Source organism: Malurus melanocephalus, unplaced genomic scaffold, assembly GCF_030028575.1.
Source record: "Malurus melanocephalus ecotype Western Australia unplaced genomic scaffold, MMel_1.1 scaffold_269, whole genome shotgun sequence".
Classification (NCBI taxonomy): domain Eukaryota; kingdom Metazoa; phylum Chordata; class Aves; order Passeriformes; family Maluridae; genus Malurus; species Malurus melanocephalus.
This window is the reverse complement of record NW_026623501.1, coordinates 302960-326755: the sequence shown is the minus strand read 5'-3', so window position 1 is coordinate 326755 and position 23796 is coordinate 302960. Positions and strand designations below refer to the sequence as shown.

The 23796-nt window shown below is 51.1% G+C and overlaps 1 protein-coding gene across 1 annotated transcript in view; it reads right to left on the bottom strand.

The window, feature by feature from the left end:
• Nucleotides 1-3850: 3850 nt before the first annotated feature.
• Nucleotides 3851-23796, bottom strand: part of FAT2 (FAT atypical cadherin 2) — a 54131-nt gene continuing 34185 nt past the window's right edge. The window contains exons 11-24 of the mRNA XM_057376053.1: nucleotides 22810-23006; nucleotides 22023-22176; nucleotides 21122-21355; nucleotides 19954-20343; nucleotides 18953-19167; nucleotides 18222-18359; nucleotides 17203-17346; nucleotides 16757-16954; nucleotides 14841-15648; nucleotides 13956-14101; nucleotides 10368-10809; nucleotides 7874-8027; nucleotides 5736-6328; nucleotides 3851-4992 (exon numbers count right to left, since the gene is read on the bottom strand). Of these exons, the coding sequence (XP_057232036.1) occupies nucleotides 4460-4992; nucleotides 5736-6328; nucleotides 7874-8027; nucleotides 10368-10809; nucleotides 13956-14101; nucleotides 14841-15648; nucleotides 16757-16954; nucleotides 17203-17346; nucleotides 18222-18359; nucleotides 18953-19167; nucleotides 19954-20343; nucleotides 21122-21355; nucleotides 22023-22176; nucleotides 22810-23006 (4346 nt within the window). The 3' untranslated portion in view covers nucleotides 3851-4459. The remainder of the gene's footprint in view (nucleotides 4993-5735; nucleotides 6329-7873; nucleotides 8028-10367; nucleotides 10810-13955; nucleotides 14102-14840; nucleotides 15649-16756; nucleotides 16955-17202; nucleotides 17347-18221; nucleotides 18360-18952; nucleotides 19168-19953; nucleotides 20344-21121; nucleotides 21356-22022; nucleotides 22177-22809; nucleotides 23007-23796) is intronic.

The following is a 23796-nucleotide window of genomic DNA, read 5'->3' as shown; positions in this document are numbered from 1 at the left end:
CACCCCAGACTTGTGGGGAGGGTGGGCAGAGCCTGAGGTGTGGGGTGTCCCAGGACCCACAGCTCTCTCTCAGTGGGATCCCAGCCATGGGCATTGGCTCCTGCAGTGCTCCAGCTCTGTTTCCAGCTGCCTTGAGCAGGAATTCTGAGCAGGMCCTGGAGCTGGGCACTGGGCATGTCATCTCCCTGGCCTGGGAGGATTTGCTGACCCCTGGCCCATGCTTTCAGTAGTGACACTKCTCTGTCCCCAACCAGCGCACAACCCAATGCTTGGCTTTCAGAAGCTTTAGAGAACCGAGGTGTGTGGGGAGCAAACAGGCTCTGCCATAACAAGGGGCTGAGCTGGTCCCCTTTGGGTGGGATGGGGTGTCCCTGGGGGTCACCACAGGCTGTCCACACGCCACGAGAATACATCACCTTGTTTACAGTGCCTGAGCTGGCCCTGGCACGCTCCRCCTGCATCTGCAGGCCGATACTGAATGTCAAATCACACACAAAACTCCATACTTCTTTTTTTAACCATTTCTTTTCTGGTTCCACTCCCTCTGCATCCTTTGCCTCTGCCCAGCTCCTCTCCTCCTGTAGGATGCAGCTCCCCTGGCACTTCTCCCTGTGCTCCTRTTGCTTCTCTTGTCATGGCTGGTGCATGCCTGGTGGGGATGGTCYTGTGGCGCTGCTGTTTTCCTTCCTCTGAGAGCCCAGCTTTCTCCCTAGACAGTTTCCTTGCCTTTCTGCTGGATTTCTACTTTTTTAAGACAAGGGAGAAAACACATCCTCCACAGGATGGGCTCARCTCCTGCTGGTTAATGCAGCATCTCCCTCATCCCACTGCAGCCGTGTCTCTGGGGGTGGGCAAAGGGGGGTGAGTACAGCACCAGTGGGCTGCGTTCTTGTCTTTGGTGGAGGGTGAGGTTGGTGGTTATTTTCGGTGTTTGACTGGATTCTGGGAGGAGAAGGCTGTGTGGAGCAGTGTTCCCTGCAGCCTGCCTCTCCCTGGAGGGTGTTGGTGTCTGCTCTGTCCCCTTTGCTGGCAGTTCTGGGTGCCCCATGCCGGTGTCTGGACCCACAGCCAGGTGTGGGGTAGGTCTGTGCCATTTCACTGCCCCTTTCCAGCCCCTCCTCTCCTCCCTGCATCTCTTGGGGTTCACCTCGTCTCCTCCAAGGCTCAGCTGGGAAAGRTTTTGGCATGACCAGCATTGCTTGGTCAGGAGCAGAGCAAAGCTTTAACTCAAATCCTCCCTCTGGAGGGCACCATGGGGAYAGAGAGGAAGCACCCAGGGCTGGGAAGGGGCTCCAGGGCATGACACAGACGGGAGAAGTGCAATATTCATGTCCATCTCTGTGTRCTGACCCCAGCGTGGCCCTTGGGGTTGGGTTTGAGTCAGAATTGTCATCCTCAACAGAGSAGGGAGTGCTGTGAGGAGCAGGGGATGTCTGATGCTTCCCCTTGCCCTGCTAGTAGTGCACTCTAAGAAGGCTGGCCACATTTTAGGGACAGCTCTGTGCCAAGGCATGTCCCCAGCCTGGCACTGGGCATCAGTGGGTTTGATAATGAGGCTCCTGGCATCCAAACTCACTTTGCAAGTGGCAGTGAAGACCTAATTTCCAACGGGACTGGGATATCACAGAAGCATTAAATGGATTTTGCAGCTCTTACTGGGGTGAGCAGGGGTGTTTGAAGATGGGGCCTGACCTGCTGGTGGCACATATGGTGTGAGGGGCTCTGCTGAGCCAGGGGGAGCTGGTACAGGACCTGATGGACACAAAAACTTGACACTTGTGTATTGTAGGCTGCTCAGTAACCAAGAAACGTGTCTGTGTAAATATAGCAATGGTCATGTCCACGTCTCGTGCCTATGGATATTGTCAGTGTACAGCGTGGGTGGCTGCCCAGTGGGAGAGCTGGTGCTGCACCTGAATCGTGTATCTTACTTTAATCAATAAATATGATCTATTTTTTATGTGTAAAGGCTTTGGGGTGTGAAGTGTGGGTTTCTCTTCCAGAAGAAGTGAGAGCAGGAGACGTGGAGCCCAGCAGGCAGCCAGGATCAGACCTTGTGCTGTTCCCACCCCCACAGSAGCACACTCACCAATTCCCCTCCTAGTGAAGGCTTCTTTGAAAAGTGTTCCAGCTTTGCTGCGGAAAATTTAATTTTTCTTCTGACCTCGTTTGTGCAAGTAGGTTGTGGGCAGAGCTTATGGGCTTACAGGGTTGGGCTTTTCTCTGCCCCACCAAAGCTGTGCCTTGGTTTCTCCTCTCCGTATTTTTGCCAAAAGTGGGACTGGAGCTGAAMAAAAGAGCCTGGCATGTGAAAAAAGATGGGGGTGCTGCTGATCTGCCCAAGAGATCAAAGAAGCAATAGTCAGCCCACGCTGGGAGACTCTGCCAGAACTGCTGCAGCACAGTCTATCCTCACTGCTGAATAATTCATGCCATTGCAGTGTGTCATTACAGGGCTGTTGGGGAAATCAGTGCTATAAAAAGTTCATCTTTAGAAACTCTGGCAGATTTTTTTTCTTGAACTAGGTGGCTTTTGCATGCTGATGGGGAGTGTGGATCTGAGGTCAGCTGAATGAGAGGGCAGGAGGGATGGCTGAGCACAGGAAGCTCCTGGTGCTTTTGGGTATTTCTGACAATGGAGAGTCACCGTGATGGGATCCACAGACATCCTTTCTTAGGGTTGAGCACTGCAGGGCTGTCCCCATCCCATGAAATGAATTTGATGAGGCTGCTCCTTCCCAGGTGTCAGTGGAGCTTCATCTTAAGTTGCCTTTGCCCTCCCCTGTGTTGTGGCCACTGGCCAAAGCAACCCTGGGGAGTTAAAGATCTGGAGGAAAGTATCACTGTTATTTGTGCTGCCTCTGCCACTGGCAAGAGCAATTTGTATTTTCCTTACRGGCAAAAGTGGTGCCTGTTGCTGAGACACCTAAAATTAAGTATTCTCAAAACAAAGTACAGGAATTGTGCTCTCTTGAGGTGATGTTAAGAGGGATTTACCAAGCAGACTAAAACCAGTTAGATAAAATAGTTCTATTCCAGGCAGGGACTGCTTTCTGCTGAGCAGAGCTTGTAAAAAATGTTATGGAAGTGCATGAGAGCTTTGAGAGGTAAAAAAGGTGGTTCTTGGGGATGCAAATAAAAGCAGAGCTTCCTTCAGTTTGGGTTCTTTCAACCCCTTTACACCTGAGCTAAGAGATGGAGRAGGCTCGTGGCTTCCCAAAGCAAGGCAAGGTACTGGGGGTCTGTCTGCCTCATGCCTCTGGCCCTTACAGGATCCTCAAAAATGTGTTTAACTTGCTGTCTTGATACTTCTCTGAAAGCTTCTGGTGCCCAAAATAAGCTCCTTGGCTGGAGCTAGGCAAGGATGTCCTGTTTACAAGAGAATCCCTGAGATACCCAATAGAATCATAATAGTAAAAAAATCCAAACTCTTTTAATACTTTCCAAAAATTCAACAACAAAAAAAGTTCAACATCAAACAACCAACCAAGAAAACCTCTCACAAAGAAACGATACATTTCTGAGCACATGGACAAACAGGCAAACCCACGCTCAGCAGCCCTGGTGCCCCTCACTGGGCAGAGATTCTGGGAAGTGCTGGCCAGTCTTTYTGGGATACAGCACAGAGTCCCTGCTGTTGGTAGGACCATGTACAGCTGTGTTCAGCACCACAATAGCTACGGGGACAAGGCTGTGCACACAATCCTCGGGGCAGGGTCCCCATTACTCATGTGAGCACAGCCCAACTGGGCAGTCCAGTTTGAGTCTGTGGGTGGTTCCTGGTGTGACAAACCTTGTTGCTTGGTTTTTCTACAGAAATGGACTCCTTTTTTTCTTTTTTTTTTTTCCCCCCCCTTGGACTTCTGTTAGCCAGAAGGGATGTGCCGATGGGACCAGCTGCATTCCCTCTTCTCTCTCCCAGTGTCAGGGAGCAGATATAGAAGAGGGTTTGCACCAGCTGATCCATTCCACGAGCAAACTTGTTGGCTTGATGCAAGCCCTTGGAGCCAGAGCTGGGAGCAGGGAGCCTCTGCTACCCCATATGGGGCACTGCCAGGCTGAACTTTCACACCTTTTTCCACCATGACTGCTGCCATACCTRCAGTGCTTGCCCTCCTCCTCCTCACCCTCCCTGTGGCCAGGAAGCCTGGGGTGGGAGGAGGTGGCATGCTGTGGTCCTACGTGGTGTTGGAGGCAGTCCCCTTGGTAARAAGGCAGGTTAGTCATTGGCATCCCAGGAGCATCCTCCGTGTCCCAGCAGTGGCTGGAGCATTTCCCCTCCATTTGCAGCAGGAGCACCGTGGAGGGCAGCGAGGGGAAAGATCCAGCCAAATTACAACTCGCCACACAGAGGGTGACACTGCAAGCTGAGTGGGACACTCAGGCCACCCTTCAGCAGCGTGTGCCAGCCCCCGGCGCTCCGTTCTGCGTGGAGATGCGCTTCTCTCCTCATGCCCTGTTAGAACATCACCTCCTCACAGCTCCCGTAGTCACTCTCCACCATGTCGGAGCCCTCGTAGTTGGGTGGTGGCAGGGGCTGGGCTCGGATGCYGGGCTGGTGGCCCAGCTCGCAGTCGGCGTAGGAGGGCTGGGCCACGCTCAGGCGCATGCTGACCCTCTTGTAGCCCGGCTCGGGCTGGTAGGGCACCCCCTCGCCCTGCACCAGCTGTGCTGGGTAGTAGCTGATGGCCGTGTACTCGTTCTGGCACTGGGACGCTGCCATGTCCACGGGGCCGAGCGGCAGGAAATCCTCCAGGTTCTGGTTGCTGTAGCGGGGTGGGATGGGGGCTCGCTTGTTGCTCTGGTCCAGCGGGAAGGGGAAGCCCCCGTAGAGAGCGACCGGCTCGGTGTCTGCTGGGGGAGGGGGCGGCGGGGGCAGCGGAGGGTGAGAGGAGGAGGCGGGGGGCCCCTGAATGATCTCGTAGTGGGAATACTCCTGCACGTCTGATGACAGGTACCGGGGTGGCCAGTAGGTCGTTTCTGCTGGGTAGACTGGAACAAAAGAATCATGTTAGCTGCAGCTCTCTAGAGGCTGTTGCCTCTCTCTTGCCCTCCCACTAATTCCTTCCTCGCTACTTTGGGAATTGAGGAGACCTGAAGACACCCCTGGCTGTGCTGAGGCAGTGTCCCCACCCAGCCTACAGATACCCACTACTCCATCACCCAAAAGACACGCTGCATCATGCTATCCAGATGCAAGAAACTCATGTTATGAAGGGATTGGGGCAGTGATCCAGTGATCCACTGGATCTCTCCCTTTCCCTGCAGTTACTCTTGTGAGGAACTCCTGCACGGAGTAACCTTGCTGTCTAGAGCCATTTAGGGTGATTCCCTGAGGATGTGACAGCTCCCTCTGCCTAGGAGCATTGATGCCAAGGTCTTCACTAAAACTCCCACCGACTTCTAGTATCTTAATTTTTCCCTTCAATTTTTCTCTTTTACAGGGATTTTTGACCCATGATCACAACCTGCTATGCATTAATGGTTTKCCTGCTGATTGTGTGCAAGACCAAGCAGGTTAAAGCAGAAAACTGCGATGCACAGTTCAGCAGGGAGGAAAGAGCCAATGAAGCAGGGCTGTAGCAGTAGCTACAGCAGCAGGGCTGGGGCAGTATTTGCCCCTGCTTTGCTTGGCTTTAGCCAACACCATTTGTCCCTCACATTTCCAAACCTCAGATCCGCTTCCCAAGGAGAAGAAGGATGTGAAAAAGCAAGAAAAAGCTGTGGCTACTRACCCATCTCCTCCCTGGCCCAGGTGCACTTGATGAAGGACTCGTTGTCAGAGTTGGATGGGGGAGCAGCGGGGGGCAGGTTGGGGGCCACGCTGCACACGATGGTGCCGCGGTGCTTGGGGGCGTTGGCCGAGTTGAAGGTGACGAATTCAGGGGTGCCGGCGGCTTTGCGCGGCTCGGGCGTGGCGCGGTCCAGGTTGTTGTGCGGCGCGTCGCTCAGGATGTTGAGCTCGATGGGGGGCACGGGCTGGGTGCCCACGCCCACGCTCTTGGAGAACTCGCTCTTGGACAGCAGGTCGGGGTCCTCGCGGGCCACGGGCTTGTGCGCCTTGGCGCGGCGGCGGCAGCGTTTGCGCACCAGCACCAAGATCACGGTCAGGACGGCCGCCCCCAGCACGCCGGCCGCGATCTCGGCGATCTCCTCGGGGCCCAGCGCCCACTGCGTGGGCACGATGGCGGGCGTGATGATGGGCTGGGTGCAGTAGGCACCCTGGAAGTCGGACGGGCAGATGCAGTGGATGGAGCCCTGGCTGCTGACGCAGCGCCCGGCGTTGTGGCACGGGTTGTCCTGGCACTCCTCCGCCAGCTTCTCGCACCTGTGGGGAGAAAGGGGTGGAGACAGCTACCATCGGTCTGGGATGTGCCAAAACTGCCTCATCCTGGTCAGGGCACGCACTCACACCACCCGAGGATCCTCTGTCCTGGTCTGCTCTGCCTTCCTCACTGAACTCTTGCTACCTGCTTATCCTGGCAGAGGATCCTTGTGTATAAAATGCTTACAAAACACCGTATTTTACAGGGTGGTCCTATTTTTCAGCCCTATGCCCAAATTAAAATGGGGGGCTTTCCATCTCAGAGGAGTGTTTGGAGTTCTCGGGCTAACACTGCATAAAGAGATGGTCCAATCCTGTTAAATTAKGGAGCTCAGGGTCAGTCTGGGGTGTGTTAACCTCTTATAAAATCCTCCAGGCTCTGTGGAGCCTCTGGATGGTTTGTACATGTCTGCAGGTTGCAGCAAACATTTGTGGAACGCCTGCTCTGTGAGATGGTGAATGGTCATCCTTGCTGGGGAGGCTTTTTGGTATTTTATGGACCATCTGCAGAACTGAGATGGAATTTCTGATTCTCTGCCCCGCTCCAGCCCACACAATCTAAATATCTGCCAACAGTACAGSGGATCTTTCCTTCCAACAGCAATGACCTCCCCATGCTAGGGACATGCTAGGGGGAACATACAGTGCTTTTCCTTAGTTTTGTTCTAATTACTGAACAAACTGTGAGGTTTACACGGCTCTTGTTGCAGTCACTGTTTCAGGATGTGTGAGCTGCGTGTGCAAAGAGCACCCACAGGCTCCGGCTGATTTCAGGTGTCACACTGCCACCTAATGCTCGGCTGCAAGCTTTTATTCTGAGAGATGCACGGATAATTCCTGACTTTGCCTTGATCCACAGGACCAGTGCTCATCCTGGCCAAATGGCCAAGGCAGAAGGATGAACTGGATGTGATGCTGTTTGAGCCTGTGCTGGGCACCTCTGACCAGGCTGGGCTGGAGGAAGGGTGGGGTTTTGGAGGGGCTGCTGGGCTGGAGTGGTAATGCCCAATCCTTGAGCTCAGAATTGGATGAATCACAGCTGTGATCTGGGAGAGAGAATTCCTTTACGTGAGCCCTGCAGAGCTGGTCCTGGATAGAAACAATCCTTTCAGTACCCTGCAGGATGGGTGAAGGAGGGGACACCTCACAGCAATGCCAGGCAGCTCCCCAGAGCCTCAGGGCACCCTCCTGCCACCCAGGGCAGTGTGTGCCAGCACCCTGCTGCCAGTGGGAGAGACTCTCCCCCAGCACCCAGAGGCTTTGAACTGCCCCACAGCACATGTGGGGTATGAAAGCACCTGCAGGCAGAGGAGGTTTTTGTGTTTTCCTGCTCAGAGCAGATGGGCACAGAGGGGCAGTGGCCACACAATGGCAGAGCTCTTTGTGTCCTGTTCTGCTCTCGGACACCTCCCTGCTGCAATGCTCGGGTACCTGCAATAAGCAACTAACCCCAGTGTGTGTGGGTCTGCTGAGCTCCAGAAATGTGCAATGCTCGTTTCCAGCCCACCATGGGATGTCAGCCATCCCAAAACCCCCCCAAGGCCTTACCTTTCACCCAGGTACCAGTCAGGGCAGTGGCAGGAGTAGCCGGTGGCCGAGAGGGTGCAGGTTCCCCCGTGCAGGCAGGGCTTGGACTCACAGGGACTGTCCCCAAGCTCACAGTGCTCACCAGAGAACAGCCCGGGGCAGATGCAGGTGTAACCTGGAGAGGGTGAGAGTGAACATATCTGTGTGGAAAAATGGGCAGCAACAGCGAGAAGCAGTGCCTGGTGCTGATGGCCCCCACAGAGGGCTCAGCACAGCGGCCCAAACACAAATATTCCCTGTTCCAGCAGTGCTGAGGGGCACCCAGGCCATCCCTGGTGGGTGCCTTAYAGGACCTGCTGTGGTTGCTGGAGGCTGGGACCACTCTGGAGCAATGTTTGACCAAGCCTGTCCTGCCCTGACACGGAACAGGGATACAGTCAGGCCACAGCTTCATTGCGTGGAGAAGCTGAGGGRCAAATTCAGGATAAAGGAAGGGGAATTTGGTTGGCTGATTCACAGTTTCTGACTCTGTTAAGTGCAATCCCCTGTAATTTGTTGTTCTCAGGAGTCTTTGGTCCTATGAGCACTCGTGGTATGAAGTGCCTGTCTCAACACGCCGAGTTTCTCCTGCTCACAGGAGATGTCTGCTGGCAGCCAGGGAGAAACCCTGCACAGCCAGGGGCTCGGAGGGGCTGCTGCTCTTTGTGCTTTTGGCTGCTGTTTGSTGTAGCCCTGAGCATGGGAATGTCCCTGGCTGTGCTGAGCTCCTGCTCGTCACCTGCCTGCTGCTGTTGCATGGGAAATACAGAATTCCCACCTTGCAGCACACTGGAAAAGTCTTTGCTACTTATCCACAAGCTGAACAACCCTGCTTTGGAGCGTGGGGCAAACAACCGTGGGCCTGTTCCCACACGTGTCAGTGGCTGCAGCAGCTGCTGGACACTGCCCACGGGCTGTGTGTGCCCAAACACATGGCCTGGCCGTGGGGCTCCCGTGTGTTTGTGGTGCTGGGTGCTCTCCCCACAGATGTTCTCACACGGCCACGTGGCTCCCCAGGCTCGCTCCCACAGGCGAGTCCCTGCCTGTGCTGGAATCCCACGCCCCACATCCCTGGGCACAGCTTTGCATGAACTCCTGCTGCCTGCCCGGGGTCCCCAGGACTGAGCTCACTGCACTCAGGGAAGCCAAGCAACCAGGGTAACCCCACAAATCAATGTCCCTTGAGCAATCCCTTCCCTGCAGCAATGTCCTGCCTGAGGCCGTGTCCCACAGGCTCTTYCCTGGTCAGCTGGGTCATGTGCAGRAGAAATTAAGTGTTYATCTTGGAAGGAAGCTATGGGAAGGACACTGGATGATCATCAGGTTATGAGTGAGGGAGYGATTTTCCACCTCCTCCTCCCACCRTGCTCTATCTGCAGTGAAAGCAGAGGATGCTGTGACTTAGGGCAGAGATGTTCTCTTCTCAAGGGCTTTGAGCCCTTTCTGCCCAGTGCAGAGGGTCTGAAGGCTGAGGTGTAAGTGCCAGCCAGACTAACTGTTCTGTGATTTCCACCTGGTGTCAAACAAGTTCACCCGAATCAGGCAGCTGCTGAGTCGACAGGGCTGGGAATCTTGCTSCCAGAGGCTGCGGGCAGGGCAGGGGAAGGTGGTGCCTCCTCTGTCCTCACTTGCTCGCCGGGCAGGGTGTGCTTTGGCAAAGGTCCCAAGGAGCACAGAGCTGCAGGAGCAGCTTCTGCCCCACGCAGCAGTGTGGGAAACACCTCACTGCCCCTCGGAGGGGCCGGGGAATGGGCAGTACCCAGCTCCACAGAAGGGGTGTTAGGGGTGCAGCTCTGCTGTGCTGGCAGCTACAGCGAGTTGTGGGGCAGTGACACACGGGTGGACATCACTGAGAGTGGTTTCTCCCCTCACAGCCCCTGTCCCTGTGACACAGCTCAGCGCAGGATGGCAGGAACAGTGACAGGGCAGCAGTGACACTGCCCAGGGSAGAGCCTGTCCCAAACCTCTGCTGAGTGTGTGCACCCCGTGCTAACCTGGGATTCCTGGATTTGAGCTTACGGTTTTCCCACATCCCTTTGCATAGCCCTGGGCAGTYGCTCACTGCAGTGGGAAGAGACCAAGATCTTGGTTTGTTCCTGCCCAGATACCATCACTGCACRATCCCATCTTGCCTGATTCCAGCCTTGTTAACAGCTCCTTAAGCAAAAAGGATGCAGAGGGGTGGGTGGAACTTCTATTTGCATTTGAGTTTTTGGCAACACTCTGCTCTCCTATGTCATGCACACTCCTTAGAAACACCTTCCTGCCCTCTGGGCCCACGGTCCACTGCTGAGAGCCAGGATGATGATCTCACACCCTGCAGCTGCTGCTGCACTCAGTCACTTGAGGTCCCCAGGACAGAGGACCTCTGCTTCCCCTTTTGGAGCAGCCCCTCCATGGGGATGAATAAAATCGTTGCACCTTTCCCCCCATCACTGCTTACTGCCCTCTCGCTGTGAGTGGGATGTTCACATACCTCCTCCATGAGTTTCAGAGCACATCCCGTTGTTGAGGCATGGGCTGCTGCTGCAGGCACCGGTGGGGGAGCAGCACTGCCTTATCCCCACCTCCTCCAGGACTTCCTTTGACTGCCCTTTCCYGGGAAGCAGAACCACTTCTCTGCCGTTGATTGCAACCACGTCCAGGCAGCCCCTGAACCCCCGCGTGACTCTCGGGGACTGCAGCGACTGCCGGAGGCCCCCAAAGGTCAGGTCTTGTGTTCTCTGGGTGGCACCACAGGTCCCTGGCAGCTGGAGAGAGGCGTTTCCCAGGCCATCGATGAGCAGGCGGATGGAAGTGTTCTTCACCTCCAGGAACACGGAGTGCCACTCACCATCGCTCACAAAGCGTGAGGAGGAGAGGTTCCCAGCGGAGCTGCCCCGGCAGCTGTAGCCAAGCTGAGGCACTCCATGAACCATCTGTAAAACACAGAAATCACAGGCACCTGTAACACGGGTGGCTGCTGTTTATGAAGMGTTTCAATATTTCTCCTGTTGCTCATTTCCCTCTCTCCCTGCCTTCACACTGACAGTTGGGATRACTCCTGACTTTCTGACTCCAAGAAGTACCAGCTGGGAAAATGCAGCCTCTTTCACCTGTGTTAACCATGCCTGGATCAATTAAGTGACTGCAACSCCCTTATTTTGCAAACACCTCCATCTCTGTGGCACAGTTTCACCCGTGGTCCTTCCCTGCAGCCTTTGACCAGCGTGCAGGGAGGGAAGCTCATCTTTCCCCGTAACAGAGAGCAGAGCCACGGGATCATACTGCTACTGGTGCAGCTGCTTGCCGTTTCTCCCACCTTCCTGAGCCTGATCAGAGCCCTGGCATTCAGACTATCCRTAACTGCATCACCAGTCACAGATGGACTCTTGTTCTGGGCCACGTGGCTTTTGTTCTGTTCTCACTGTCTCATTAGAGGCAGGGAAGGTGCTGGAGCAGTTGCCCTTTTGGCAGGGGTGAGGGTGGTGAAAGGATCTTATTGAGGAGAAGCACTGGCAGCTTTCTGGGGAGGAGGAAAGGAGGACTTGGGAGGCAGAGAAAGGAATTACTGTTGTACCCATGCTGGAAAGCCAAGCCAAAGCTACTGATATGCACTGCAATCCAATCCTTGATCTCCAGCTGATGGGAGAGAGACAAGGCATCGAGCTGCTGAAAGTGAACCACACCAATGTCTTCTGCATTTAACTGGGACATCAGAAATTCCTATTTGTGGCCCAAGATTAATCTTTAAAAGTCACAGAGGATGGAGAAAGGAACAGTTAGCTGTGTTGTTTCAGGGTGAAGTCAGGGCTAAACACCTTTTTCACCTTTATCTCCCCAGCACTTTGTTAATAAAACCTCTCTCTCACAGAAGCAAAGAGCTTCTGGAGAAGGAGAAAAGAGATGGGATGAAGTGTTTGTGGGAAACCTGCAGAGCCTACTATGTAACATCAAGCAATTCATTCCAGGCATGAGAGATGTTCATGGTGGACACTGAGACAGCGAGGAGAGCTGATTCTTGGAAGGGGTTAGAAGAGAAGGAATGATTAYGGGCTACACTGACTTTAGAGAAACCCACATACAATATGAAGGGGCTGCTCTGGAGGGGACAAAAGCAGTTTGGACGATAACTACCTCTTAGAGAAGCCCATGGTATAAATAAATCCCAGTGGGAGGAGAGAGCAGCTGCTGAAGGAAGAACAAGCAGCACCTGGCACATGCCATGGAAGGGCCTCAGGGCCACACGTGTGTAAATCCCTTTGCACAACTGGCAMGCACACCAGAGAACTTTGTCACTTCACTCCACCTGCAGGAACATGATTTCATTTCAGATGGGTCTGCAGATTTGGCTTCTCGATTTCTGGGACTGTGAGACAGCTGAGAACTCGATTCCCTGGAGCAAGAACTGACAGACTGCCAAGCCTTTCCCAGTTTGCCTGGTCTGCCATCCTCTTGCTGCAACCCATTTCTGAGCATCAGGACAGYTTAGAGACTGGAAAAGTGATGACATGCATGCTCTTGGGAGAGTTCATCTTCTTCATCAAAGCTACAAATCATCACTTATGGTCCTTTCATGGCTTTGGCTCGYATCTGGAGTACTGCAGTTTACAAAGTTTAAAATTTTGAGGCATTCCTTCATTTTTATCAAGCCAGGTGGTTTAGAAACATTTTTATCCCTAAGATATTGCTAATAAAGTGAGTCAGGAAAGAAATGATTCACGGTACTTTTATGGAGGAGGCTTTATGAATGTTTCCTATTGAAAAGCTTGTGGAGACAAGCTYGGGCACAGGAGATCACAGGCTCTCTGAACTCCAGCAATAATGAACCTTTTCTCCCTTGACTCCCTCTGCCAGGCCYGGCACAGTGGAGTTTCCTGCATCTTGTACTTCCTCAGCACCACCTAAAGTGCTGGATTACTTCTGTTGAACCATTTTGTGACTCTCCTTCCCAAAGGTGGGGTAGAAAGCTTTGAGACCCTTCTTGAGTAGTTTTACTCACTGACCCTTTACAATGCAGCTTAAAGTCACTCTCAGAGATGGCTACAGGACATATGGGCAATATTTCTCTGCTCCTGCTCTTCAGGAGGGATGGCTGTGACAGCAGGAGCTTGAAATATGTGCAACAGGCATRTGTGTGGGGGCTGGCTGCTGTGCAGCTCCCTGTCAGTGTGGGTCTTTTGTAACAGTGGAAAGAAAAGTGTTTCACAATAGGAAGACGGGGTTGTGAAACGATGAGAAGGGATGGGAGAATTCAAGGACAGGATGAACACCTCCAGGCAGGTTACAGAGTGTAGATCTCAGTGTGATCAGTCTCAAGGACAATCTCTGTAAGCTGGAAAGCGTGTCCTGTGATCTTAGTCTCCAATTAGTCTGAATTCAGTTGATGAGGAACRTACAAACTCCTATTCTTTAGTCATCTGCTGCTTTCCTTCTGTTGCCAAGGTAGAAGAGGGAGATGATCATTGAATGCTGGGTAGGTTCAATGTTCAGCCAAAGGGAGGAGAGTGATCAGACTGAAATGTCCCAGTCTCAGCAGATGTCTTAAACAGTGAAATCAAGAGAAAGTGGTTGAAAAGAACGGGTTGTGTGTGTGTGAAAAATATAATTTAGGTCTCCTGTTTAGACTGCTCTGCCCATTATTGTAAAGGAAATTTGAGGTCTGGGGGAAAGTTTGCCCTTTGCTAAGTAGAAGCAGACCAGTCTGAGGACAASTCCACCTGGTAAATTCTTTGTCCTGAGGGTGGAGACAGAAGGGAGGATTGAAGAAGCAAGCTGTAAGGAAAGAAGGTGATGTACCCCAGGCAGTGGATGTCTGATGACTTCACAGCAGAAACCAACACGTGCACTCACAGGTGTAGAGAACAATTCACAGTTGTGATTGCAGCATTTACCAAACTCTGCTTGGCTCTCACTTGGTCTTCCCAAATCTTGTACATCAGCGGTACATTTATATCAGAATTACTATGGGTAAAATTACTACAGATAAATTACTATGGGTAAAACATATTATTGCATCTTCTTTCTGTCATTCCCTGCCCTGAAAAGGGAAGGTTTTTTAAAAACACTGCACTGCAATACACACCTCCAGAGTGGCGTGGTCRGTCCCGTTGGCGTGGAACACGACCCCGTGATGCTGGTGGGTCTTGAGGCGAAAGTGCATGTGCCAGGAGCCGGCCTGGGCGTGCTGGTACCAAATGTAGCTGTGGCCTCCAAACCTCACAGCTGTTCCTGAAAGGAGAACGAAAGAAAGGTCTCATCCTGGTGGCAGTTTGAGCCTATGGACAGCACCAAACTTTGCCTCTTTTCCCAGCCTGATGGCACAACTGTCCAGGAGCAGCCCATCTCCCACAGTCCCACTGGGAGCTCTCAGTATTTCCTCTATATAATCACCTGTGAAGCAACCCTGAYGTATCAGCCTGGCTATTTCTGTCCTATAGAACCTTCAAGGTGCCCTCAGTGTGGTCTACAACACCCTTGAATTTCACCATCCTTAATAAGCCTTTATATTATTCTATGGTATCCCCTTACATTCCTGCCCCAGTGATACTGACCTTTATCCCTGCTCCCTCCAATTATTTATGGAAGTATTCTAGAATTCAGTATAACAAATATACTTTATTTGGCTTTCTTCAAATTTATTAGTTAGTTTGTGCTTTGCCAAGTGCAGATCATCAACAGGAGCTCAGGGATCAAAATTCTGATCACTGACCTTCATTACCTGCTATGTATGAGTGACTCTTCCCAGTAAGAGAGACAGATGTTGCTGTTATTAAACAGGAAATTAATTAAAAAAAAAAAAAGACTGTGTGAAACTTTCAGACTCTAACAGTCTTTGAAATTGCGGGCAGAGCTGTTGGTCAYGGGGCAACCTAATTCCATGGAAAATCCAGGTGGGCTATAATATACTGATGGAAAACACAACATGCCYAGTTTATAGGGTCAGACACTGCTGGGAAGGATTTCTCACCATTGCACGAGCAGATCTGCTCCAAGCTGTGCCGCGGGGTGAGGACGCTGAGGCGGGCAGTGCTGTACGTGGACATCATGCCTGGATCCAGCTGGATGGTCTCCTTGCACACACGGTGGGCACAGTCTGACCCATGACAGGGCACGTGGATCGCTTTCTTCATCCGGAGCCCCACCAGCTGGTCCATCTCCCCCGCTGACCCRGTGAGCTTGCTCGCCAGCACCCGCGGCTCGTACAGGGAGCCGTGTGGCTCTCCAACAGCCAGCAGCAGATCCACCCCATCTGAGGCAGCTGCAGGCTGCAGGCTGGCCATGTGGATGTTCTGGCGCCGGGTGACAAGGATGTTCCCCAAAAACCTCTGCAAGTTGCGCCAGTGGTCCCCCACAAACTCCTCGGGGGWCAGGTGTCGGAAGTGCAGCACCACAGCCTTGTCCAAAGCCTCCTGAGTGAAGCACCACACGTGGACGCTGACGCTGGTGGCGGCTGTGAACGTTCCGTCACTCACCGTCACGTTCAGAAGGTAGTGGCCGTGGGGGAGCTTGTCCCCAGCAATGATCTTGCCATCCGCAGCCCCGACGGAGAAGAGCCCCTCCTTGGGCACTTGTGCCACCAAAGTGTACACCAGCGTGTCGTGGGGGTCCCGGTCCGTGGCGTGGATCTTGCCCAGAACGCCRCCTCGGAAGGCTTCCTCGTTGGTGGTGATGAATATTTCCAGGGGAAGGGCTGAGGGAGCGTACTGGCTCTGCTCAGTCACTTGGATATTTATAAATGCTGAGGAGGAGAGGGGAGGGATGCCGCTGTCAGAGACCTGGCAAGGAAAACAGAAGGACCTGTTACAGCCACATGCTGACTTACTGTCACCTCACCTGACGGGTGAGGTATTGCAGAGGAGAGTGCTTTGCAGGGAGCAGTGAGTGGAAGCTCTCAGGCAGCAGGTTGGGGATGAAGAGGGATTGGGAAAAATCGGCAGCATTTTGGAGCTCTGCCTGGAGGAGGCCCCAGGAAAAGGGCAGCATCCCTTCTACCATGGAGACTGATGGAGCCTTCTGACAGTGCTGGGGTCACACTTTTGTGTGCATTCAGCAGCAGCTGAGGCATCTCTGARTGGCTCTGAGGCACCTCTGAATGGTTCTGAATTCCTGAGGGTTAATAATTTTTTGTCACATTGCCAATCTTTGTGGTTCCGTGCGTAACCCAGTGTCTGGATATGAAAAGCAGTTACGCACATCAACACATTCGCTCACCTTCCGGGCTGTTTAAGGCCCTGTCCCACCTCTGACAGTGYCTGTCTAGCACTGAGGCAAGGAATCTCAAACACAAAAATGTGAATAATCAGATTATGGGATAAATTTCTCYCTAATGCTAAGCAGTTAGAGGTTGAGGTTTGTAACATAATAGTACCCAGCTTTTACAACAACTGCCATTACTGAAGAAGTATGTACTTTACATGTCATTATCCTTTTGTTTGTAATGGACTATCCTTACTGATAACATTGAAAAATAATGAATTCATTCTGCAACAATAGAAATCCTTTTTGAARAGGAACTTAAACCACTTCTTAAATGACAAGGATAATTACAGAAAGCTTGTAGGACCAGATCCAGGTCTCACTTTAAATTGGAATTCACTAGAATGATTATGGGGAAAGCATCTGTCTAAGGAAACTGCTGACAGAGTATTTTTCATGATCATATTATCTGATTTTATCAACAAAGAAGCTGGCCCCCTGCTTCTTGTGGGCAGACTRTGTGGAGAAATGAGCTCTGGAGCTGGCTCCAAGCTGCACAATTTGTGCCTGGATTGGATTTCYTCAAAGCCAGAGATGTTTTCGTTCAGCTGGGCCATGCTAATCACATTTTATTGCTACTTAAGCTGGCTGGGGAATTCAGACACAGGACAGTAACACAGGCTCTACCTGGACTTGCAACAGGTACTGTTCTTTCATTTTTCTGTTCAGGACAGATGATGTCACCAGCAGACCGTTCTGGGTGACTTCAAAGGCTTTCCCATCATTGCCTTGGGTGATCTGGAATGAGTACGGTGGTCCATTTTCTGGGGAGTCTCTGTCGCTCATTATCAGCTCCAGGACACTTGTCCCCACGGGAGCATTCTCCTGAAATGAGGAAAGATGATATTGGAGGAAGGGAAGCTAAGAGAAACGGCCCAGGGAACCTGGAGTGCCCCAGGAGCCGCTGGGTCAGGAACAGGGAAACCAATCCCACTCCTGCYCTAGAACACACAGAACACAAAGCAGCCAATATGATTCACCACCATCTCCCTCCTCTGCTCCAACAGCAGCCCAGGCATGAATTCCTCAATGCCATGAGAGGGATTGGGAGAAGAAACTGTCTCCTGGCTTACCTGCACCACCACACTGTAGTTGAGCTGGAAGAACCGAGGAGGRTTGTCATTGACATCAGACACGTGGACGTGCACAGGGACATCACTGAACTGAGCAGGGTGGCCGTTATCCGTGGCTCGAACTGTCAGGGAATAACTGGGGACCTGGAGGATTTGTAGCACAGGAGAAACTATAGGATGGTGGCGTTTTCACATTGAAGTTTTATTCTGCTGCAGAATTCTTGTTGAATTGCCCAAGGCCATGCAACCATGGCCACAACAGCTTTGCCCTTGGCTAAGGCTCTGCATCCATAAATCTCACTCAAAGCTCATTGCTAAACTAAACCAGCCTCACAACACTTAGAGAGAAGAGAAACAACTTGGCAAAGATGGATGAAATGAAGCCAGTGAAACACCTGTCAATGGTAGTTYAAGAATCATAGAATCAYRGAATAMGCWGAGCTGGAAGGAACCCAYCAGGATAAGCTCCTGTCYCTRTGCASGACACCCCAAGAAGCCCACCATGTACCTRAGRGCATTGTCCAMAGGCTTCTGAAYTCTGGCAGGTGAGACAAGCTGCTGCTGTTTAATGAATGAGACCTTGCCCAGGTGACCTTTCTTCTCCCACTCCTGTTTTCTGTAATGCTCTGATGCACAGGCACAGACCCAAACTATGTTGGTTTCCAGTTTGGGGCTGAATCTCACCCAGCCAGCTTGAAGTACCAATGGAACACACCAAAACTCAGAGTGTGAGTTCGGCCCTGGAAGTGTCCCAGCCCATGGAAAGGGCTGGAACCAGACAATCCTTAGAAGTCCCTTCCAACCCAAACTACTCTGTTATTTTATACTGCCTTTCCTAAAGCCCAGCCTTTCCACTGCAGTATCTGTGAGTCTAGAAAGCAAATTAATGCCTCGTCATCTACCTACAGTATTATGAGTAAATAATTCCAAAAACAGGAGGCAGCTGAGTAAGCTGTTCTCCCTTGGTCTTTTGGAACACATCTGTYTCAGCCTTCCCGTTCTCATTTTCCTGAACTCACCTCCTCCCTGTCCAGATGCTTGGAGATGCTGATCTGCCCGTTTTTGGGCTGAATGGCAAAGTGTCCCAGTGGGTTCCCWTCCACAATGGAATATGTGATCTGATTGTTCATTGACCCATCCAAGTCATCAGCTGACACCTGTTTGGAGAAAAAAAAAACCTGCTAGGACCCTTGGGCCAAAAAGGATGTGCCATGGAGAAGTGGGACCTTTTTGTCATTTAAGGGAATTGATCTGAGCTTGCCTCAAATGAGGAGGGGGAAAGGAAGGTGACTCAAATAAGTGTCATCCAATAGTATTTTCAAGACAACAGAGTTTTCTCAGCTTTCTTGTTGTCTATTTCCAGACTTTACCACCCCWTGTGATGGTAGCAGTCTGGACAGAAAACTCCACATGGAATTACCTTGGGCTTTGCTATTCTTAGAGAAGCCTCCACCTTCCCCAGGTCACAAGGGCATTGGCCTTTTGCAGGCATTTTAGCTCTCTTGGGAGGGTGTCAAAGCTTTAGCTTTTATTTAAAGATGCCTTATAAGGCAGAATGTTCTCCATGCCTATGGAGTCACAGAAATTCTGCCAATAATCCTTTTTTAAAGTTTTTTTTAAATCTCACATACTGAATGTCACAAGCCCAGTGWGGTCGCTGTGTCCAAGAAAGGTAAAGTGAAAAAGAGGAGTGAATAGGGCATTGTACAAGTAAAGAATAGGTAAAGACAGCTGGYCTGGTTTGTTATACCGTGAGGATGATTTCTCCAAGGGCGGCATCCTCCCGGATGTCAGTGATGTAAGGATCTTGGACGAACTCCGGTGCGTGGTCATTGATGTCAGTGATGTTGATCACCACCATGGTCACATCGCTGAGAGAAGCTGAGCCCTTCCTCGTGCCCTCGATGGACAGGTAATACTCGTGACTCGCTTCGAAGTCCAGGCTCCCATTGATGTATAAGGCACCTGTGTTGGCAGATGAGGAGGAAAGGACAGAAACCATTTTGAATCAATGGGATGTGAGATTTCTTGGAATGCTACAGATGTGCCAAGGCAACTGCCAAAGTGCCAGCTGAAACGGTGCAGCTCACCTAACTTTGACCACCTTGATGCAGAAAAAATCAGCAAAGGCCTTGTGACCAGAGAGGCTGAGGCATCCATTGATGAGGATGTTACAGCTGAGGACAGAAGGCCACTGCTGACACAGCCAAGGGCTTGTTTCAGGGCGTTAACATTGGCCTTCTGATAACAGCCCTTATCACATCGCTGTGCAAACAGAACAGGGCTTTATTTGGCTGCTAATCCTGGCYCAACACCTGCCCATGGCCAGGGTGCTATTATCTGTGTTCACTCAGTGCCACCTAATAAAGCTGCCTCTTACCCTGGGGCTGCAGGCTCCGTGTGGGACACGGTTGGAAAGACTTTTTAAATGAAACCACTTTCTCTTGCATTTTCAAGTGGGAAAATTTCCTCATCTTGTTCTCCATGTGCCTCTCATTCACACGGACCAGTCTCAGGTCCCAGACATATAACAGGAGTATTTCCATTACTTTCAGTAAGATTTGGATCACTCCTTAAGTGATGTGGATGGCAAAATTTATAGTAGAAAAGAAGACTGTATTCCTTACCCTTGTGCTGGGTAAACTCAGAGCAAAAGTGGAAGCCAAATAGAGAAGAACAKAGAAGATGCATACAAAGACAGCCTTTGATGTTGGATCAACGTGGATCTGCTTGGGCACAAGATCGTTTTACCTGTGTTTGAGTTGAGCTGAAATTTCCCATGGTCATTGCCGTTCACGATTTCATACTTGATCTCAGTGTTTTCTGCATTGTCCCTCGTCAGGGCTGACAAGTTGAGGACCTCRGTACCCACAGCCACATCTTCTTTGACCATGGCCACGTATTCAGGGGCCAGGAAAACAGGCAGGTATTCATTGAGATCCACAACAGAGACAGTGACGGTGCCGAGGGAAGAGAGGGGCGCAGGGCTGCCCCGGTCGGTGGCACAGACCGTCAGCTCAAACGCTGAGTGCTGAGAGTCCTTCAGAGGCTTCTCCAGGCGGATCACCCCTGTGGTTTCCTCAATTGAAAAGTGTCCATTGGCAGAGTCAGACAGAGAATAGATCACCTCAGCGTTGAGACCTGGAAGGGTAAGGGACAGGCTGCAATAATTCAGATGCTGCTGGGTTTATTTATTTACAATCCATTAGGACTATGTGTGCTTAATCAACTTCAGCTCCCAGAGAAAATCATATGAAAGCTGTATGAACATCATATGAACACCAAATGTGCCCCTGCCCACCTGCAGGTTCAGACATCTAACCACCCTCACGGCTACCCACCAGTGTCACCTGTCTGAATTTTCTGGTGATTTTCATTTTTCAAATGTGAYTTCCCTTAATTTCTGCTCCCAAAGAAGATATGGTCTTGCTTCTCTGTCATCATAAATTCAGTCTCTGCTGGAGAGGTTTATTGAAAGTTCATTTCCTAGAAGCCTTACCTGTATTTATGAAAATCTTTGTGTTTTGAGAAGGACCTCTCCATCCATAGTTTCTACCCACACCCATATGTAAAATTCATTTTTTTCCTTACTACACTCATTCTCAGTCCCCACATTTGATATAGTTTCTGTCTGGTTTCGATCCCTGTGTCACAGTTTGTGCTGTGCAYCACAGCTACAGTCACTGAGCACGTTCTCAAGGAAGGTCTGCATGTYCCTACAGATACTGCACTTCCAACAGTCACAAAAATGCTGATGCCAGCCCAGTAGTCAAGAACATGTCAGCGATGAGATCCAGGCACATCTTCGCCAAGATTCAATTATCTAAGCCCATTGCTGTAGCACTTCCCCAGGTTTCAAAGGCTTCTATTCAGAATGAAAGATGAACTCCACTAACACATAAATCCCGCTCTGACTCACCTTCATCAAGGTCCCTGGCAGCAACCACGGCGATGGGTGTCTTTGTTGTGGTGTTATCAAACACGGCCACGGCGCAGTGGCTGGGGAAGAACCTGGGTGCGTTGTCATTGGTGTCCTCAATGATCAGCGTCACATCAGCCTGGCAGGAACGGCCCCCGCCGTCAGTGGCTTTGGCTACCAGGTGGTACGTGGGCTTCTGCTCACGGTCAAGGGGTGCAGATGTGGTCAGCTCCCCTGCGGGAAAGAACAGGACGTGGTCATGTCTCCTGCACTCATGGCCACAGTGTACAAGATCTCAGAGAGGTTCAGGTGCCTTCCTGGATGAACCGTGGGAGACAATAATTGGGCTAATAGTGGTGATGTGTCCACGCCACATTGCTCAGGGCTGTCCTCGGATCACGGCCAGCCAGGGCCCTGGCAAGGCTTTGCACAGGGAGTCCTGCAAGTTCAGCTGAACTTCATCCAAGCGAGGCCATAATGGGAYAGAACTGTTCATAAATAAACTGTAATTCTGAATCCTACTGCACTGAGCTTTCTGCAATTCCAAGTGATCTCTACAGTGATCACCAAATCTKCTTGGGTAAATGCACTGCTCAAGACCCACTAAGAGGTGATTTGGAATTTAGAGCTTGTGTTTTTGGCTCAAGCCAAACACTGGCTGCTCTCTCCTCCTTGAGAGCTGGCTGTTGGCAATAGTGTCTGCCCTTCATTTTAAAATTTGTCAAGAGAGTGAGAAGGATGATGCGGAGCTCACTCTACACTGTGGCCATTCCTTTAGAGCTTGGGAGAGCTGGAATGAACAGCCCTTGTGTTTGCTCAAAAGAAGGTAAGTGATGAGCCWTGCTGGGAGCTTGCATTTCTCGAGGAAGAGGATGAAAGCCTCCTGCTGCCCTGCTCTCACCTGTGTGTGGGCCCAGCCGGAACTCCTCCGCGCCGGGGCCGTGCAGGCTGTAGGTTATCTGGGCATTGCTGCCCACGTCAGGGTCGGTCGCTGATATTTTCAAAATGAAAACACCCGGCCCTGCATCTTCAGAGACYCTCCCAGTGTAGAGTATCTGGCCAGGAGAGAAGAAATCATCAGCATGTGAGCCATTCTCCAGAATACCTCCATCCCATATGGCAGGGGGAACAGACCAACAGAAGCGTCACAGGCAAGAATAAACCCTGTGGTTTATAGGGGAACACAGTGTGCCTCCCAATCCTGGCTGCTGGGGTGTGGACTGGGCCCAAATGTGAGCTCATTTCACACAAGCCTTTGAATCTCCTTTGGGAAGTAACCACCTCTGTTCGTTCTCACCATGGGTGACGTCCACACCAGCGATCWGCTCTCCACAGCAACAAACCTCCCGATGGGAATCTCCCGGCTTAGCAGGATATAAAACTTGGTAATTTACATGTCCCTTCCCAGGAGGCTTCCTGGCATTGTTTATCTCCAAAAATTATTCTTCATAATGCTTAAGCTCTCACTTGCTGTTGGCAAACATGCTTGGAGGCTAGATTTAATATTCTTGCTTGACATGCAGCTTAATTAAAGTTGTGAAGCATAGTCAAAGCAACAGGATAGTGTGAGAAGAATTATGACAAGCCAAACCTTTTAACATGCTCTACCTGTTCTTTCTTCTTTATTGTGTTCTTTCCAACTCAGGATCTCCCTTTAAGGCCCCGATGTCCCAAAATAGACGTCTTACCTGGCCGCACTCAGGGCTGTTATCATTGATATCCAGAACAAAAATTTCCACCTCGGTGGTAGCCTGAAATTTCCCATCAGAGGCCATAACCTTGAGGAGATATTTCTCTGTATCTTCTCTGTCCAGAGGCTTCTTGGAAGAAATTGTCCATTCGCCGTCRATTTGGTCAACTGTGAACTGTCCCAGTACATCTCCTTCTAGAAGGGGCAAGTGAAAGAAGGCATTTACTGAGTGCTGAAAATCAGAAAAGGGAATACAGGTGTGCCCACGGATGGTTCCTTAGGAGACCTGAAGAACTTTGATACTCTTAGAGGTCTTTTCCAACTGAATTGATTCCATTACTCTCCAATTGCACAAGGGATGAAGAGAGGGCACATGTGGTGGATCCAAGAGGTGAGGAGCGTTTGGTCAACCTCACTGCATGGCTGGGAAATACCCTGCATGTTTGTTACTCCCTGTCTATACATTACAATGGAAAAAGGAAACAGCTGACTGCAGAAAAGTCTCAGTAATGTTCTGTAGATGTGCATATTCATTGCCTCAAAACCACATTGTCTCACCTTCCCAAAGCCCGTCAGTCTTTCTTGGTGCAYGTTCCTAAAAGGATCTGGGAGTTGCAAATATCCTGCAGACATTGTTTGGATCTTATTRTTATGGCACCATGTACAGCTGTACTTCCTCTTAACCCAGAGAGGTATTTAATGTACAGCTTTGTTTTCTGGGGCCACTTTTTGTTTCTGGAAGAGCCAAATGATGAGAGACAGGTAAATCCAGACTAGGCAGACTCTCTAGTCCACCAAATTCATGCTGTTGTTACACAGATTGGATTTTAAATGGGCTGGATGCTGCCACTGGAGAATCTTTCTCTCCTGGCACGGAGCTGGTGTCCTCTGCTGACCCAGGAGGAAGCACRGCAGGCAATGGGAGCCAGTGAAGAGAGCTGGCCATGGAATCTGTTTGTGTTGGACTCTGAAGGGTCTCGCACAG